This window comes from Convolutriloba macropyga, chromosome 1 (assembly GCF_964194025.1).
Source record: "Convolutriloba macropyga chromosome 1, txConMacr16.3, whole genome shotgun sequence".
In the NCBI taxonomy this organism is placed as follows: Eukaryota; Metazoa; Xenacoelomorpha; order Acoela; family Convolutidae; genus Convolutriloba; species Convolutriloba macropyga.
This window is the reverse complement of record NC_134468.1, coordinates 42,386,890-42,406,316: the sequence shown is the minus strand read 5'-3', so window position 1 is coordinate 42,406,316 and position 19,427 is coordinate 42,386,890. Positions and strand designations below refer to the sequence as shown.

General features: G+C 37.8%; 2 protein-coding genes across 2 annotated transcripts in view; both read left to right on the top strand.

The window, feature by feature from the left end:
* Positions 1 to 19,427, top strand: part of LOC142339268 (NADH-ubiquinone oxidoreductase 75 kDa subunit, mitochondrial-like) — a 494,345-nt gene that overhangs the window by 419,578 nt on the left and 55,340 nt on the right. The gene's annotated exons all lie outside the window — the stretch shown is intronic.
* On the top strand, positions 2,820 to 4,310 carry LOC142349188 (uncharacterized). Its single transcript, XM_075400602.1, has 3 exons — positions 2,820 to 3,066; positions 3,298 to 3,459; positions 3,903 to 4,310. Exons 1-3 carry the CDS (start codon positions 2,848 to 2,850, stop codon positions 4,170 to 4,172), a joined length of 651 nt encoding a protein of 216 aa, XP_075256717.1. The 5' UTR covers positions 2,820 to 2,847; the 3' UTR covers positions 4,173 to 4,310.

Genomic DNA, 19,427 nt, shown 5'->3' with positions numbered 1-19,427 from the left:
ACCCATTACGCTAGGTGTGGCACAAGCGGAAACGACCCGATCTGTTTTTGAGAGATAAAATGGAAGTTGAGAGGAGCTCTTTTTGACTAAATTGTCTTCTTCCGCTCACATAATTTGTCGCGTTTTGCTCATATCTGAAGTTCGGGTAGCCGTTGATTAGTGTATAGGAATCTAAACGACGGCTGGGAAATAACCCCTATCTTTTCCACATTCTCGCATTTAACCGCTAAATTGTTAGCAACGAAGCTTTTAATAAATTAATTATTTTAGTTATCGTAATCACAGTTGAGCATTTCTAGGCCACAGCGGCCTGTTCTCAGCCACCCTTTTTCTTATGCCTCACATTTAGACTTTTCCTTTGCGTGCAACGTTACTCTTGTTTGATGACTATGGCAACTTTTTTGGTTCTGAAACTTGCACGTGGTACCATCTTTACAGCGAAAATTGGTCAAGCTCTGGGCAGCCTGTAAGTATATGTTGTTGTTGAAGCTGTTGCACAGAGCTGCAATTCGCAGATAATTTTGGCGGGATATTGCCGCTTCTTGCTGTTTTTAACTAGTACCTTAGTTGCATTTGTCATAACAATAGATATATTAGTAGTGGTGTGACTGCCTATCCACAACTTGCTTGTGGTGCGGCGACCCTTCTGCATCTACGCCATGGTGAATGACATGCGGTCGCGGGGTTAGGGGGCCAGGAGGGGCATCGTCAACATCAGGGAAAGGGGACAAGGAAGGCGGATTATGCTGTGCAGTGTGGTCATGTTAGACTGATGGTATTAAGTGCAGCCAGTTAGCTACCTCTACTGGTCTTTTTCACAGGTCACTTAATTTCAGGTCCGTGGTTTTGCAGTTGAAAAAGTGGTTTACGTCATGTGGTGATACTTCACATTTGGGACAGTGGTTATCAACGTTGTTACAAATCATACTCAAGTAAGAGTTTAGCATGGGGCAGTATCCAGTTCTCAGTTGTGCTAATCGGATACGTGCAATTCGTGGCGGCGTTTGTTCTTCTGCTATCTTTAGTGGACGTGTGCCGAGTTGCTGTCTTTGTTGAATTGAGTATGGACCCTATGTCGGTGGATACTTTTGAGCGCATTTTTTTTATTTGCGACTTAATTGCTCTTTATTGTTTGTTTTGTTTCACGCGCTCCCTAGGTATCATTTAGTGTCGGTCTCAGGGGATGAAAACTGGTTGAGGAGGTTGTTCTATGATCAGCACGGTGGCCCTGATATCTGCCATCGAGCAATGTTTCTTGTGTTTGCAGGTGGTTCCAGTTTGTATTGCTGATTGTGGGAGCACCGTAGTTCAGGAGGCTCCGACCGTTAGCTGTGTACTTCACTGAGTCTCTTTTGTGCAGGCCCAGTCGCTACTGGCAAGCCTTTTTAGTATGTTATTTCGCTTTTGTAGTTTCTCTTTGGTGCTCCTTGTATGTTCTCCAAATTTCAGCATACCATAGAAGAAGACAACAATTACTTTGACTTTGGACTTTACTGGTATTGGTGAATTTTTGATAGTGAGGGTGGGTCAAACTTGGTCTCCTTGCTCCAGGTTGTGAACACAGTTGCACTTGAGTTCTCAGCTGATAGCTTAAGTTTTCTTGATACTCGCCAGTCGTGTAAAATATTTAGGTAGGGAGTTATGTCACGTATTTTCTCAACCTGTGGGTGACATGTTGTTAAAGTTATGTCATAAGCGTAAGACGTGATGTTTTTATCTTTCTGGGATAGAGGCAGCTTGCTCATTTAGATGTTGGAGAGCATTGGCGATAGTACGTCACCTTGGGGGACACCATGTTTGACTTTTCTCCATTTTGGTTTTTTTTTGTTATATTCTGCGTAAGAAAACCTGCCCTGTTAATATGAAGCGACCCTGTCAGCATATCGTTAGCTCAGAAGGCTTTGGTAGAAGGCTTTGGTCAACCTGTACCCATTTTTTACAACTTTGATCAAATTGTTTCATTTTGCAAATAGATTTTTTTAGCCTAAATGATCACGCCGTTCTGGAATTCCAAAAACTCAAGTAATGTAGAAAAGTGGAAAAAACTTTAGTTAAAAAGATCAGATACGCAAGACAAGAAGATTGAAAAACCCGGAACATTTGAATTTGATAGAATGAAACTGCGCTCATAGTACGAATGTGGTTATAACTTGCCCTGCTTTAGAAAGCTCATAGCAGCCTTGACAAGTTTATTTTCAAACAAAAATTAGAATACACTGTTTGATGCTGTTATTGCAGCTTTTTGCCATACAGAAACTTACCATTTTGTGCTGAAAAGCTGGTTCCCTACTGTTGTAGTTAAATTTAATATGAGTACTTCAATAAGTTTTGAGCAATTATTGCAAGATATGAAGTGTAGTTTGTTATTTTCTGTAAACCTATTCAATCATTTAGATCGAATTCGCTCATTTTTAGCAGAACGCTCTCGTTTCCTCCAGCTATGTTTTAGCACCAGTCTAATTGGGTGTCTATTGACAACTACTGTTTGCTGGTTAATTTTATGAAACTAAATTTAAACTGGAGATGACAGGATTTCTTGTGAACATTTGGGCTGCTCCATACTTCTTTGTTTCTGTTTTCTCTATAAAAAATTAGTTCAATCAGCATCCAAGCAGCATGTCTTGATCTATTTTTTAAATCATTTTTGTCGCCTAAAATCAATCAATTCCTCAAAATTGAGCAGTTTTGGGCACAACTTTTCACTATTCTGAAATGGTACAATTATTTACGCTCTTATAACACGTGCAATGGACAAGTTCTATTTGACTATCAAACAATGCGGCTGTGCTATTGCATTGGTTTGCTGTGTATATTTTGCTTCTTCAACGCGCATTTTCCAGATTTTGCATGTCATTGACAACAAAAATCCTTTTAGTAGGACCTCAAAATGCAGGCAAGACGGTGCTGGCAAAGTATATCTTCAGTCGTGAGAGTGAAGATCTGTCATTTTTGGAGAACACCATAGATGAGAAGGAGTTTGAAAGCTTCAAACTCGATTTGGGCTCAGAAGGCGACGTCTCTACGTACCCAGTCCGTATACACGAGCGAAATATCGGCGATTTTCAGGTAACTTTCAATTTCACTGCTAGAATTGACAGATGTAATCAGTTCATCAATTATTGAAATAGCTTCATCTATTCTTTTATTTACAAATACTCACTTCTGTAGAAATGTCTGGCAATTATTACGCGGTAAGAAATTTTGGTTCCTATTCAAAATTTATAAAGAACCTTTATTGTAAATTATCGATAATTGTGTTCGGTTACAGTGGAAAATAGTAACCATTTTCTGTTTTAGCTCACATCTGGAGCTGTGGTTACTGTAAATATCCAAATATGGGATGTGAGTGGTGATCTTGAGAGGATGCGAGACAAATTGGAAGTGGTCTGCAATGGAGCTCTGGGAGCTGTCTTCGTCTACAACCCTGGCCGACAGGGACATGGAGAACTATTAGATCTGGTTAGGGCGGGCGGTTCTATGTTATGCGTTCCTTGAAAAGGGCTTCAAACTTTAAAAAAGGTTTCTTGAGAAGAATGCTGTTTCAGTTCTGCTGCCGATTAGATTTTTAACTTGCCAATTCTGTGACAAGTTTTGTTGTGTAATCTTCCAATATATTAGAGTATTTCTATTGGGTAACTGTTTTAATAGGACTAGCTAAGTGGGTCCAAACGCTTATTAGGTTGTTCAAGTCGTCATCATCGTGAAATCATGCATCAGTAGTGTAATGTGTAATGACATAGCTTTGTGAAAAACGATGGTTCACCTGGTAAAGGAACCGGGTTTGAGACGTTGCTGAATGAGGACATTGGACATTTCAGAAATTTATGTTTTTATACGAAAGAGGTTTGTTAGAAGAGAGAAGTTTATATAATGGCGGTATAATCCCGGGACTTTGTTTTTAGTGGTTCCGAGAACTAGAAAATTTATTGCCCTCATCTGCAGAAAAGATTCTTTATCCTTATAAAATGCCAGACCAGAAGCAGAGCAACAGAGCAGTGCAGCCCAAACTGACCGGACGAATCAGAACTGTGGAAGACTGTAATGCATACGAGCGGGAGTCCATTTTAAGAATGCACACCGAGTTCACGCAGATGTTACGCAAGGTTGTGGACAGGCAGCACACGAGGAGAGAGAAACAGGAGAGATCACTCATGGGTGCCAATAATTATTAGTTTTAGTTTGTCAAGAGTGCAGTCGAGTGAAAATGGTCACAACCTTGTTGTATATATTGTTGATTGTTCATAAATGTATATATACATCCTGTATATCTAATTTGTATGTATGTGTTAATATTACAAATGAGTAATCGGTTTTCAGTTGTAGAGCGTGGGAGAAGATTGTGCTTTTGATAATATTTTGAAAAGGGACGTAATTTCCCCTTTTCAATGGAGAAAAGCAGAAAATCGCTAATTTCGCACCAAGAATATAAATTTTTTAAAAGGGGAAAAGTTGATGCTGGTGATAAGAACTTCATTTGGGTCCTCTCATCCAAAGAATAGGATCGGAGATGCGTAGTTACAATGTAGAATGTAATAAATGAAAACATAATTGTATGAAGTGTGCAGAGGTCATTGTAACTGCATTTTGCATGCTCATTTCAGTTTTTTGCTAAAGAAGCCTAGTTACTTATTGTGGATTCTTTCAGCTTTATTAGTACGTAAGTATTTTGATAATGTGGACATATTGATCAGATTTTTTTGTATGATTAAACCAGGCTAAAATGTTCATTATTGATTTTGACCCTGAAGAATTGCCAAACTATCTTATAGCCTCGGACTTATTGATAGCTAAAACATGCGATCAAACAGTTGAGATGTTTTTGAAAATGGTTTTTATATTTTTGCACCCAAATCAGCCTTGCTTGAAGAGCTAAAATGTCTTTCAAAACGATGTTTTTGAATGGGTCTAAACAGATTTTGGGCCTTAAAGCTACCTGCTTTTATGAAAATGACTTCCCGTAGCATATCTACAGAGACGATCAGGCCTGATTCAGAAAAAAAATCAAAGAAAGTCCCAGGCCTGATTCAGAGTCTGATCAGGTCAAGTACAGGTCTGCTAAGAGAACACCCCAGAGTCGATCTCTGAGGTTCCTATTGACAGTGAAAAATCCCAAGTCTTAGGCTTCTTCCAAGAAAAAACATAATCTTGGGTCAATATGTGAAATTCTTTAGGTCAATCTATAACCAAGTGCACCACTTATGATTACGAATGCTATCAAAACCAAGTTCTTGGTTTTTGGTCTGGTCACCTTTTCAATGCCTAAGATGTCCTTAAAATTCAGTAGAAGAAAATGATTTGGCTTAAAACTCAAGAATGCTAAACACAAAAAATACATATAAACATCCACAAGCAAACACAAAAAAGTATCAACAAGCACACACACTGAGAATCACTTCTTGAGTAGCTCGAAATGAAACGTATTTACAAAATAATGAAAAAACGGTTTGGAAGCTCCTAGGCGAGTTGGATCCAACATTCTTTTTTGATGTATCGCACACGTATAGGGAGACTTTGACTTGGGGTTGCGTTCGATTTCAACCACTACTTGACTAGCTTGAAAAAAATCAAAAAATTTGAAAAGACATCTGGCAAAATAACTTTGAAAACGTAGTTTTTTCTTGAGCTAGCTGGATCTAAAAGCATATCTGGGCACAAAGGCAGAAATATCAAATTTCCCTACGAGAGTAACTTGTTTTTTAGGCAATCAACAGGAAAAATCCTGTTTCCTTCACCTTCTATAGACACTGCTGATACTCCTGGCTTAGCTGTGTTTGATTTGATTAACTGCGTCACACGATATAAAATACGTGATTTTATGATACGGTATTCGAAGAAATCGCTAATTTCCGTACGAAAATCTAACTTTTCTCCTGGGCAGTCTTTACTAAAAATTGTCACATTTTTTTAACACTACGTACAATGAGGAATATGATATCGCCAATTTCTGTATGAAACGTTTGTGTTTTTTGGAATATTATTGCAAAAACAATTTAAATACACCGTGGATACTCCACACCGAACTTAGTTTGATTGAAACAAGTCCTTGACCCCATAAAACTGCCTATCCTGAAGAGATGATACGGGGAGAAATCGCAAATTTCTGAAGTTTTTTATGAAGGTAGATAAGCGACCGCAAAAATTCCCTCTTACACTGTACTTCTACAGTGAGATTTCCATGCCAGGATTGGTTCTATTTAGACTTTTCTTGGACGGATGCAAAAATACCTAATATATTTTTTGGAGAAATCCCTAATTTTGGTACGAAAACCTACTTTTTCTAGGCACGCAATACCAAAAAATCTGTTTTACATTTCAGTTACTCCAGGGATGCTCATTACCTTTTTAAATTTGAACAACTCTTTCACTAAATTCAACAAATCTTCACTTGAAATAGGCACGTAAAAACCGCACGAAAAATAAGGATCAACGAACTTTTTTAGGCGAGCTAAACTAAGATTTCGATTCTGACAGACTGCAACCAAAAATCAAAATTGTTGCTACAGAACTACAAGTTTTCTGAGGATAGCTAAGAAATAAGTTATGCACGACAAATGAGAAAATAGACACAAACCATAATATCGGTCGAAAAAGTTCTGAATATCATTTTCGAACGCTTTGAATCACAGTTAAGAATCAATCATCATATAACTTTTTTAATAGCTAACCAGACCGTTGAGGCCATGGAGCTGAAAGGGAAAGAAAAAAAAGAATTGCAAAGTAAATACATACAGCCAAGAGTAAGCAGCGCAAAAAGAAAAGCAGAAGAGCTGCGGCCATATAGCCACGAGACGCCATAAAAGTAATCGAGCAAGTACTCATGAGATGAGGCCATACAGCCCAAAAGAGTAAGCAGCGGAAAGTAATTGTTGTAACAACTGAGGCCATATAGGCACGAGTATCCTACATCGTAAATAAGCAAAATGGCCATTTTGCTAAGACGAGACTCCTGCTAAGAAAACAACAGACTCTGAGGCCATGGAGCCGAAAGATACATATAGAAAAATAGACCGATGCCATTGAACAACGAATATCTTAAGAGAAGGAAATAAAACGAGAGCTGCGACGTTAAAGCCAAGAACTCCGAAAAAAGTATAGTTGTCACACGATAATCACTGACATAGACACAAACAATATTATTTCAAAAATTTGAGATTCAGTTTCCAACGTGTGAGTCAAAGATCAAGAATCATTAACATCGTGAAACGTCATGTGGCACGAAGATTGTCTTCGCCCATACAGGCAACAAAGTAAACAGAAAATTAAAAGACCGAAGAACTCCGGCCATATGGTTGAGGACAAAGACAAACAAAATTCTCTGTTCAAACAATTTGTTCATCATCTTTTAACATGTTAATAAATGATTATGAAGCAATAACATCGTGAAGTGATTTGGAATAAAAAATATTTTGCATACAGCCAGGAGAAATCAAAAACGTGAAGTTATAGTTAGAACTGCAGCCATTTAGCCTCGAGTCTTCCACAATGAAAATATGAGACTTATAACACTGAGGCCATCTGAGAGAGTAAGCAGACAGAATTAAGAGACAGAACTGCTATATAGCCACGATTATCGTACAATATAAATAAAAAACTTCAGGCCAAGCAGTAAAGACAGCAGGCAACGAAAAAAGTACTAGATAGAAATGCCGCGATATAGCCACGAGTATTCTGCGAAGAATGTATAAGTCTAACACTCTGAGGCGATATTGCCAGGCGTGTGAGCGAAAATAACTCAACACCCGAGAACAGAGGCCGTAGCGCTATGAGTCTCTAAAGAGCTGGATAAAAAATAATGCGGCCAAAATTCAAGTGAACTAGTGGAGAAATAAGGGAAAAGAAAGAATTGCGACCTCAGAACAACGAGTCCTATTAAACCCGAGACAGAGAAATTAAGAGGAAACACTTTCACTAACAGACGATTTGCGGGAATGAAACTCATTGCTGAATACGCAAACAAAGGGCCAACTCTTCAACTCCATATCTGTGGAAAGTGAGCAAAGTTTTGCACCAAAAAGAAAAGCGACAATGCGAAAACATTAAACTTTGAAGTTTACAGAAAATAACTTGTCAGAATTGGTGCTCGCCTTAGATTAGTTTTTATGCATGATCGAAGGCTGTGTAGCGTTTTATTAAGAACAGTTTTTGGCCTTATCACCATCCCTCCTGAAAGTTATTTTAAAAGCTGATCGTTTACCAAAGTCTTCCTCGAACTTTTTCCGGTAAAGAACAAATGACTTTTAACAATACCGAGCTCCGCAATTATTTCATATTGTGCACACGCTTGTACAACTTTGTCGTCATACCTGGCTTTTTTCAGAGAGGAGTATGAATTAAATTTTTACGAAAAAAAACAGGTTCAACATAAAAAAGTTCGATTAAAATATTGATTTGCCTTGATTTGGTCTATCGGTTCGAGGCTTCAAATTTTTCGAGAATAACGAATTGTTGCTTGTAGACAGGCCAGTTTTGCCACCTTCGCATTCAAAATTTTTTTCCAAAAATTAAATTTTCGTTAAATAGGTTTTAATAAATCAGGAAAGGTGCAGAGCAACACAGTGCATGTAATCAGTTTTTTCAGATCAACCATGCGGTAAACCATAATAATAGATGAAAAGGCACGTTTTCCTTTGACACCAGCTTTATTTTTTACATCATTACCCGGCTTGGTTTTGACCACAACATTTGAATGTTGCATTGATAACGAGATCAGCTAAATAATAACCGCTTTCATGTTTTTTTTTCGTAATGCAAAGTGAGGAAACAAGCAAAAAGTTCGATCCAACAACAGTTTGCTTGAAATTTGGCAGAACATTGATGTGAATGTATATTGTCTAAAATAAGTTAGCAAAGCAAGCAGCTTTGAAGTACTCTAAAACAGAAAGCTGTAGAACTTTATTAGAGCTAGCTCGAAAAGTCATATTCACTGTTTGGCGCACAATCTGAATTGGTGCACAATCTTAGTGACCCGAGAAGCAAAAGTTGATTTGACCTTCCGGGTCACAGCACCGACAATCGACAAAGCCATTGAGCTGGAAATTTGTGAACGCATGTGATTTAGCTGGAACGTCTGTGACTATTGAAATGCAGTTCAACCGATCTGACATCCGATATTATTCATGCACACTCCAACCAACATTCGAAACTAATTCTGCAATCATCTGTGGAACAATATTCTAAACCTGAGTCTGAGAGCCAACAAACAAAGCTGGAAGGACAATGTTTTCCGAGCCACGCGCAAAACGGGGTTAGAGCAGCTACCTGACGCGAAGTGTCAACCTTATTTTTTGAAAGTTGAGTTTTTGATATTAACTCCAATAAGGCTGAGAAATTAAGATTACAGTCGAAGTTAGAATCAGTTTTTCTCAAAAAATTGGAAATATTTATCATTGAAATCGGAATGGGGATTAAGCTCACGATGTTTGAAAAAAGTTTTGTAAAACGTTTCCAATCTTAACGTTGAGCAAACAAAATGAGCGCTCTTCTTAACCTACAACAACTCTCGTAGCTTCACGAAATTTTGCCTTTACCTTTTTGATAAATGAAGATCCCAATGGAAGTATTCTCCGTCGGGGAAGGAGAGATTTGATAACAAGTGGAGCTTCGTAAACACAATCTCTACTAAAAGACAAGCAAGCGCAATATTTACATCACTTCCAGGGCACAATTTTGTTTTGAATTGACCAACCCTCATTGTTTTTCGTGTGAACTGACGAAGCAGAACACTCGAGACAGCGATGTTTACTGGCGATTAAGCACGAGGAGGCTCTAGGTTTGTGCAGCAATTTTAGTCTCTAGAGCTGTTATCTTCCGTTGTAATCATTGTCAAGATTGGAGTGTGCGTAGTGAAATTTACTTGCCTGTAGAAAACTCGGCAAGGCTATTTCGGACTCATACAGATCAACTGTTTGATCTCGTTCCTCAATGTTATAAATAGTCTTGTTAGGGTCTTCGACTATTAAGTTTTACATTAGAACTAAATGCCATAAGCGTAGCCTAGGTGCAGCCGGTATCCCATTTTTTTTAACAAAAGACGGTGCTCTGTTAAAGCCTCATGAACTTGCTTTTGCAACAGTTCGTGGAAAAATACTCTTAGTAAGAATTGCGTATTTTCTTTCAATTTTTCACAAGTTTTACAAAGTCAATACACTTTCTTAGGAATTTCATCTGGTGAGGTCTGCTTTTTTGTTCTAAGCTTTCGAATTGCATTAGAGCTAGCTCGAAATGTCTTATTCACTCCATAAAAAATTGTGTATCCTCCGTAGCCACTATTTTGTGATAGCCAAATATAAGTTTTCCACACTGCCTTGTTTGTCGCCCTCTAGTTCGAATCAATTTTGACGTGCTGCTCAAATTTACGTTCTGATAAAGGCCTGGCATTTTTGGTTTTTTCGAATTCTTTTTCCGCATATCTTTTGACAGTGTACAAATCGCAATGTGCCAACACAGGCCAATCAAGTTTAATGGGTAGCATTTCTGATATAAAATAGTTAATTATTTAAATAAAAACAACAATATTTGGAAAAATAGCCTAAGAGTTACCTACAGATGCTCCTAGACAAATCGATGAAAATCAAAAGCCATATGGCAAATATTAACTTAAACGACAAAAGGAGATAAGTCTTTAGCTGCAACAACAGTCTGCTATAAACATGGATATATCTGAAAGCCCGAGAAGTAGAGACAGCGAGCCTGGAAGGCAATCAGAAAGTTCTACAGCACTAAAGCAACGAAAGGAAATACCAAAGAGCTAAGTTATTGGATGCAACCACTGACCTCTGTGAACATTGATAGATCTGAAAATCAGAGAAGTACAGGTAGCGAGTACCGAACGCAATCAGACAGTATTGAATGAGAAAGAGCACCAAAAGGTTCAACACAGCAATTTCAGGACAATAAAGGTTTGTGGGTAGCCTTTGAATGGATGCAAGGATTATTCCATCAAAAACCGTTGTTTACGTACGTTTATAGGGAAGTCTAAGTGCGTAGTTTCAAAGTTGCAATCAACTGATCCCAAACATTTCAATGATCACATAAAATTGACCATTTTCTGAGGAATCTTCACAGAACATGCAGATATTTTTAGTGTAAAATGAACAAAGTGTTAAAAGGGACATACAACAGATTGCTATATACATGGATAGATCTGATATACCAACAAATTATTTATAGCGGAAGGCAACCAAGAAGTACCGCATAATAAAAATTTTAAGAGCAGCACAAAATTTTTAACTGAACAATGGGAAAACGCAGTTGAACTTAATTCTCTGAATAATGTTTGTGAATAGGAGAGATGATCAGACGCTTGCAAAACTCCCCGAAACATTTGAATGTTGCATTGATAACGAGATCAGCTAAATAATAACCGCGTTCATGTTTTTTTTTTCGTAATGCAAAATGAGGAAACAAGTAAATGTTTGATCCAACAACAGTTTGCTTGAAATTTGGCAGAACATTGATGTAAATGTATATTGTCTAAAATAAGTTAGCAAAGCAAGCAGCTTTGAAGTACTCTAAAACAGAAAGCTGTAGAACTTTATTAGAGCTAGCTCGAAAAGTCATATTCACTGTTTGGCGCACAATCTGAATTGGTGCACAATCTTAGTGACCCGAGAAGCAAAAGTTGCTGTGACATTCCGGGTCAAAGCACGGACAATCGACAAAGCCATTGAGCTGGGAATTTGTGAACGCATGTGATTTAGTTGCAACGTCTGTGACTATTGAGATGCAGTTCAACCGATCTGACAACCGATATTATTCATGCACACTCCAACCAACATTCGAAACTAATTCTGCTATCAATTGTGGAACAATAATCTAAACCTGAGACTGAGAGCCAACAAACAAAGCTGGAAGGACAATGTTTTCCGAGCCACGCGCAAAACGGGGGGTAGAGCAGCTACCTGACACGAAATGTCAACCTTCTTTTTTGAAAGTTGAGTTTTTGATATTACACCAATAAGGCTGAAACAATAAGATTAAAGTCGGATTTTGAATCAGTTATTCTCAAAATTGGAGAATATTTATCGTTGAAATCGGAATGGGGGATTAAGCTCTCGATGGTTGGAAAAAGTTTTGTCGTAAAACATTTCCAATCTTATGTCTAATGTTGAGCAAACAAAATGAGCGTTCGTATTAACCTACAACAACTCTCGCAGCTTCTCGAAATTTCGCCTTTACCTTGTTGATAAACGAAGATCCCCCAGGAAGTTTTCTCTGTCGTGGAAGGAGAGATTTGATGACAAGTGTAGCTTCGTAAACACAAGCGTAATAAGTCTCGACTATTAAGTTGTACATTAGAACTAAATGCCGTAACCGTAGCCTAGGTGCAGATAGTATCCCATTTTTTCGACAAAAAACGGTGCTCTGTTAAAGCCTCCGGAACTTGTATTTGCAACAGTTCGTGCAAAAATACTCTTAGTAGAAATTGCGTATTTTCATTCAATTTTTCACAAGTTTTACAAAGTCAATACACTTTCTTAGGAATTTCATCTGGTGAGGTCCGCTTTTTTGTTCTAAGCTGTCGAACTGCTTTAGAGCTAGCTCCAAAAGTCATATTCACTCTATAAAACATTGTGTATCCACCGTAGCCACTATTTTGTGATAGCCAAATATAAGTTTTCCACACTGCCTTGTATATCGCTCTTTAGTGCGAATCAATTTTGACGTGCTGCTCAAATTTACGCTCTGATAAAGGCCTGGCAATTTTGGATTTTTTGAATTCTTTTTCCGCATGTCTTCTGACAGCGCGCAGATCGCAATTTGCCAACACAGGCCAAAAAAGTTTATTATTTAAATAAAAACACCAATATTTGATAAAATAGCCTAAGAGTTAACTACAGATGCTCCTAGACAAAAGATGAAAATTAAAAGCCATATGGCAAATAAACTTAAAAGGAAATATCTGAAATCTGAAATATCTGAATATCTACAGATGCTCCTAGACAAAAGATGAAAATTAAAAGCCATATGGCAAATAAACTTAAACGACAAAAGGAGGTAAGTCTTTAGCTGCAACAACAGACTGCTATAAACATTGATATATCTGAAAGCCCGAGAAGTAAAGACAGCGAGCCTGAAAAGCAATCAGAAAGTTCTACAGCACTAAAGCAACGAAAGGAAATACCAAAGAGGTAAGTTATTGGATGCAACCACTGACCTCTGTGAACATTGGTAGATCTGAAAATCAGATAAGTACAGGTAGCGAGTACCGAACGCAATCAGACAGTATTGAATAAAAAAAAACAGCAAAAGGTTCAACACGCTGAGCAAATTCAGGCCAATAAAGGTTTGTGGGTAGCCCTTGAATTGATGCAAGGATTATTCTATCAAAAACGGTATTCTATGTACGTTTATAGGGAAGTCTAAGTGCATAGTGTCAAAGTTGCAATCAATTGATCCCAAACATTTCAATGGTCACATAAAATTGACCAATTTGTGAAGAATCTTAACAGAACATGCAGATGTTTTTAGTGTAAAATGAACAGTGTTAAAAGGGGAGATACAACAGATTGCTATAAACATGGATAGATCTGATATACCAACAAATTTTTTATAGCGGAAGGCAACCAAGAAGTACCGCAATAAAAATTTTTAGAGCAGCACAAAATTTTTTTAATGGAACCTTGGGAAAACGCAGTTGAACTTAATTCTCTTTATAATGTTTGTGAATAGAAGAGATGATCAGACGCTTGCAAAACTCCCCGAAGCATTTGAATGTTGCATTGATAACGAGATCAGCTAAATAATAACCGCGTTCATGTTTTTTTTTCGTATTGCAAAATGAGGAAACAAGTAGAAGTTTGATCCAACAACAGTTTGCTTGAAATTTGGCCGAACATTGATGTGAATGTATATTGTCTAAAATAAGTTAGCAAAGCAAGCAGCTTTGAAGTACTCTAAAACAGAAAGCTGTAGAACTTTATTAGAGCTAGCTCGAAAAGTCATATTCACTTTGGCGCACAATCTGATTTGGTGCACAATCTTAGTGACCCGAGAAGAAAAAGTTGCTGTGACATTCCGGGTCAAAGCACGGACAATCGACAAAGCCATTGAGCTGGGAATTTGTGAACGCATGTGATTTAGTTGCAACGTCTGTGACTATTGAGATGCAGTTCAACCGATCTGACATCCGATATTATTCATGCACACTCCAACCAACATTCGAAACTAATTCTGCAATCATCTGTGGAACAATATTCTAAACCTGAGTCTGAGAGCCAACAAACAAAGCTGGAAGGACAATGTTTTCCGAGCCACGCGCAAAACGGGGTTAGAGCAGCTACCTGACACGAAATGTCAACCTTCTTTTTTGAAAGTTGAGTTTTTGATATTAACTCCAATAAGGCTGAAACAATAAGATTAAAGTCGGATTTTGAATCAGTTATTCTCAAAATTGGAGAATATTTATCGTTCAAATCGGAATGGGGGATTAAGCTCTCGATGGTTGGAAAAAGTTTTGTAAAACGTTTCCAATCTTAACGTTGAGCAAACAAAATGAGCGCTCTTCTTAACCTACAACAACTCTCGTAGCTTCACGAAATTTTGCCTTTACCTTTTTGATAAATGAAGATCCCAAGGGAAGTATTCTCTGTCGGGGAAGGAGAGATTTGATAACAAGTGTAGCTTCGTAAGCACAAGCTCTACTAAAAGACAAGCAAGCGCAACATTTACATCACTTCCAGGGCACAATTTTGTTTTGAACTGACCAACCCTCATTGTTTTTCGTCGTGTGAACTGACGAATTAGAAAACTCGAGACACAGTGATTTTTGCTGGCGATTAAGCACGCGGAGGCTCTAGGTTTGTGGTGCAATTTTAGTCTCTAGAGCTGTTGTCTAGCGTTGTTATCATTGGCAAGATTGGAGTGAGCGTAGTGAAATTTACTTGCCTTTAGAAAACTCGGCAAGACTGTTTCGGACTCAGACAGATCAACTGTTTGATCTTGTTCCTCAATGTTTTAAATAGTCTCGCTAGGGACTTCGACTATTAAGTTGTACATTAGAACTAAATGCCATAACCATAGCCTAGATGCAGCCGGTATCCCATTTTTTTGACAAAAGATGTTGCTCTGTTAATGCTTCCGGAACTTTTGCAACAGTTCGTGGAAAAATACTCTTAGTAAGAATTGCGTATTTTTAAATTTTTCACAAGTTTTACATAAAGTCAATACACTTTCTTAGGAATTTCTTCTAGTGAGGTCCGCTTTTTGTTCTAAGCTGTCGAAGTGCATTAGAGCTATCTCGAAAAGTTATATTCACTCCATAAAACATTGTGTATCCTCCGTAGCCACTATTTTGTGATAGCCAAATATAAGTTTTCCACACTGCCTTGTATATCGCCCTTTAGTGCGAATCAATTTTGACGTGCTGCTCAAATTTACGCTCTGATAAAGGCCTGTCTTTTTTGGCTTTTCTGAATTCTTTTTCCGCATGTCTACTGACAGCGTACAGATCGCAATGTGCCAACACATTCCAATCAAGTTTCCTTGGTAGCATTTCTGATATAAAAGTTTATTATTTAAATAAAAACACCAATATTTGAAAAAATAACCTAAGAGTTACTTGCAGATGCTCCTAGACAAATCGATGAAAATTAAGCCATATGACAAATAGTAACGAAAGGGAGAGTAGGAGGTAAGTCTTTAGCGGCAACAACAGACTGCTTTGAACATGGATATATCTGAAAGCCCGAGAAATAAAGACAGCGAGCATGGAACGCAATCAGAAAAATCTACAGCACTAAAGCGACCAAAGGAAATACCAAAGAGGTAAGTTATTGGATGCAACCACTGACTGCTGTGAACATGGATAGATCTGAAAGCCAGAAAAGTACACATATTGAGGGGAGATACAACACATTGCTATAAACATGGATACATCTGATATTCCAACTGAAAATTTTTATAGCAGAAGGCAACCCAGAAGTACCGCCTAATAAATTTTTTTAGAGCAGCACAAAACTGAACATTGGGAAAACGCAGTTGAATTTAATTCTCCGAATGAATAGAAGAGATGATCAGACGCTTGAAAAACTCTCCGAAACATTTGAATGTTGCATTGATGACGAGATCAGCTAAATAAAAACCGCTTTTTTCATGTTTTTCTTTTCGTAATGCAAAATGAGGAAACAAGTAAAATTGAGATCCAAGAACAGTTTGGTATAAAATTGGCAGAACATGGATGTGAATGTAATGCAAGCAGCTAATATTAGTTAGCAAAGCAAGCAGCTTTCAAGTACTCTAAAACAGAAAGCGGTAGGACTTTATTAGAGCTAGCTTGAAAAGTCATATTCACTGTTTGGTGCACAATCTGAATTGGTGCACAATCTTAGTGACACGAGAAGCAAAAGTTGTTCACACTTCCTCTCAGACCGCATCACAGACCAATTTTAGGCATATGTGTCACAAAGCCTATGGTTTTCCTCTTAGTACAGTGTTTGCCTTCAGTGATTCGGTACCTCTATAAAACATTGTGTATCCACCGTAACCACTATTTAGTGATAGCCAGATATAAGGTTTCCACACTGCCTTGTATGTCGCCCTCTAGTTCGAATTAATTTTGACGTGCTGTTGAAATTTACGCTCGGATAAAGGTCTTGCCATTTTTGGCTTTTCTGAATTCTGTTTCCGCTTATCTTTTGACATCGTACAGATCACAATGTGCCAACACAGGCCAATCAAGTTTCCTGGGTAGCATTTCTGATATGAAATAGTTTATTATTTGAATAAAAACAAAAAAATAGCCTAAGAGTTACTTACTGATACTCTTAGAAGAATGGATGAGAATTAAAAACCATGCGGCAAATATTCACTTTAACGACAGAAAGGAGGTAAGTGTTTAGATGCAACAACAGACTGCTATGAACATGGATATATCTGAGAGTCCGAGACGTAAAGACAGCGAGCATGGTACGCAATTCGAAAGTTCTACAGTACTAAAGCGGCGAAAGGAAATAACAAAGAGGGAAGTTATTGGATGCAACCAAACTGCTGTGAACATAGTGATAGAGCTGAAAATTAGAGAAGTAAAGGTAGCGAGTGCCGAACGCAATCAGACATTATTGAATAAAAAAGCGCAGCAAAAGGTTCAACACACTGCGAAAATGCAGGCCAATAAAGATTTGTGGGTAGCCGTTGAATGGATGGCAGGATTATTCCATCAAAATCGGTTTTTTATCTACGTTCATAGGGAAGTCTAAGGTCAAGTTGTCAAAGTTGCAAGCAATGGATCCCAAACATTTCAATGGTCACATAAAATTGACCATTTTCTGAGGAATCTTAACAGAACATGCACATATTTTTAGTGTCAAATGAAAAATTGTTAAAAGGGAGATACAACAGATTGCTATGAACATGGATAGATCTGATATACCAACAAATTAATTATTGCGGAAGGCAACCAAGAAGTACCGCATAATAAAAATTTTTAGAGCAGCACAAAATTTTCTTAACTGAACATTGGCAAAACGCAGTTGAACTTAATTCTCTGAATAATGTTTGAATAGAAGAGATGATCAGACGCTTGCAAAACTCCCCGAAACATTTGAATGTTGCATTGATAACGAGATCAGCTAAATAATAACCGCGTTCATGTTTTGTTTCGTAATGCAAAATGAGGAAACAAGTAAACGTTTGGTCCAACAACAGTTTGCTTGAAATTTGGCAGAACATGGATGTGAATGTATATTGTCTAAAATTAGTAAGCAAAGCAAGCAGCTTTTGAAGTACTCTAAAACAGAAAGCTGTAGAACTTTATTAGAGCTAGCTCGAAAAGTTGTATTCACTTTTTGGTGCATAGTCTGAACTGGTGCACAATCTTATTGGCCAGAGAAGCAAAAGTTGTTCTGCAGTCCTCTCAGACCACATCACAGACCAATCTGACATCCTTAGGCACAGGTCCCACAAAGCCAATGGTTTTCCTCTTAGTACGTTGTTTTGCCTTCAGTGATTCGGTACCTCTATAAAACATTGTGTATCCACCGTAACCACTATTTAGTGATAGCCAGATATAAGGTTTCCACACTGCCTTGTATGTCGCCCTCTAGTTCGAATTAATTTTGACGTGCTGCTGAAATTTACGCTCGGATAAAGGTCTTGCCATTTTTGGCTTTTCTGAATTCTGTTTCCGCTTATCTTTTGACATCGTACAGATCACAATGTGCCAACACAGGCCAATCAAGTTTCCTGGGTAGCATTTCTGATCTGATATGAAATAGTTTATTATTTGAATAAAAACAAAATAATAGCCTAAGATTTACTTACTGATACTCTTAGAAGAATGGATGAGAATTAAAAACCATGCGGCAAATATTCACTTTAACGACAGAAAGGAGGTAAGTGTTTAGATGCAACAACAGACTGCTATGAACATGGATATATCTGAGAGTCCGAGACGTAAAGACAGCGAGCATGGTACGCAATTCGAAAGTTTACAGTACTAAAGCGGCGAAAGGAAATAACAAAGAGGTAAGTTATTGGATGCCACCAAACTTCTGTGAACATAGTGATAGAGCTGAAAATTAGAGAAGTAAAGGTAGCGAGTACCGAACGCAATCAGACATTATTGAATAAAAAAGCGCAGCAAAAGGTTCAACACACTGCGAAAATGCAGGCCAATAAAGATTTGTGGGTAGCCGTTGAATGGATGGCAGGATTATTCCATCAAAATCGGTTTTTTATCTACGTTCATAGGGAAGTCTAAGGTCAAGTTGTCAAAGTTGCAATCAATGGATCCCAAACATTTCAATGGTCACATGATAAAATTGACCAATTTGAGAAGAATCTTAACAGAACATGCACATATTTTTAGTGTCAAATGAAAAATTGTTAAAAGGGAGATACAACAGATTGCTATGAACATGGATAGATCTGATATACCAACAAATTAATTATAGCGGAAGGCAACCAAGAAGTACCGCATAATAAAAATTTTTAGAGCAGCACAAAATTTTCTTAACTGAACATTGGCAAAACGCAGTTGAACTTAATTCTCTGAATAATGTTTGAATAGAAGAGATGATCAGACGCTTGCAAAACTCCCCGAAACATTTGAATGTTGCATTGATAACGAGATCAGCTAAATAATAACCGCGTGCATGTTTTTTTTCGTAATGCAAAATGAGGAAACAAGTAAACGTTTGATCCAACAACAGTTTGCTTGAAATTTGGCAGAACATGGATGTGAATGTATATTGTCTGAAATTAGTTAGCAAAGCAAGCAGCTTTTGAAGTACTCTAAAACAGAAAGCTGTAGAACTTTATTAGAGCTAGCTCGAAAAGTTGTATTCACTTTTTGGTGCATAGTCTGAACTGGTGCACAATCTTATTGGCCAGAGAAGCAAAAGTTGTTCTGCAGTCCTCTCAAACCACATCACAGACCAATCTGACATCCTTAGGCACAGGTCCCACAAAGCCAATGGTTTTCCTCTTAG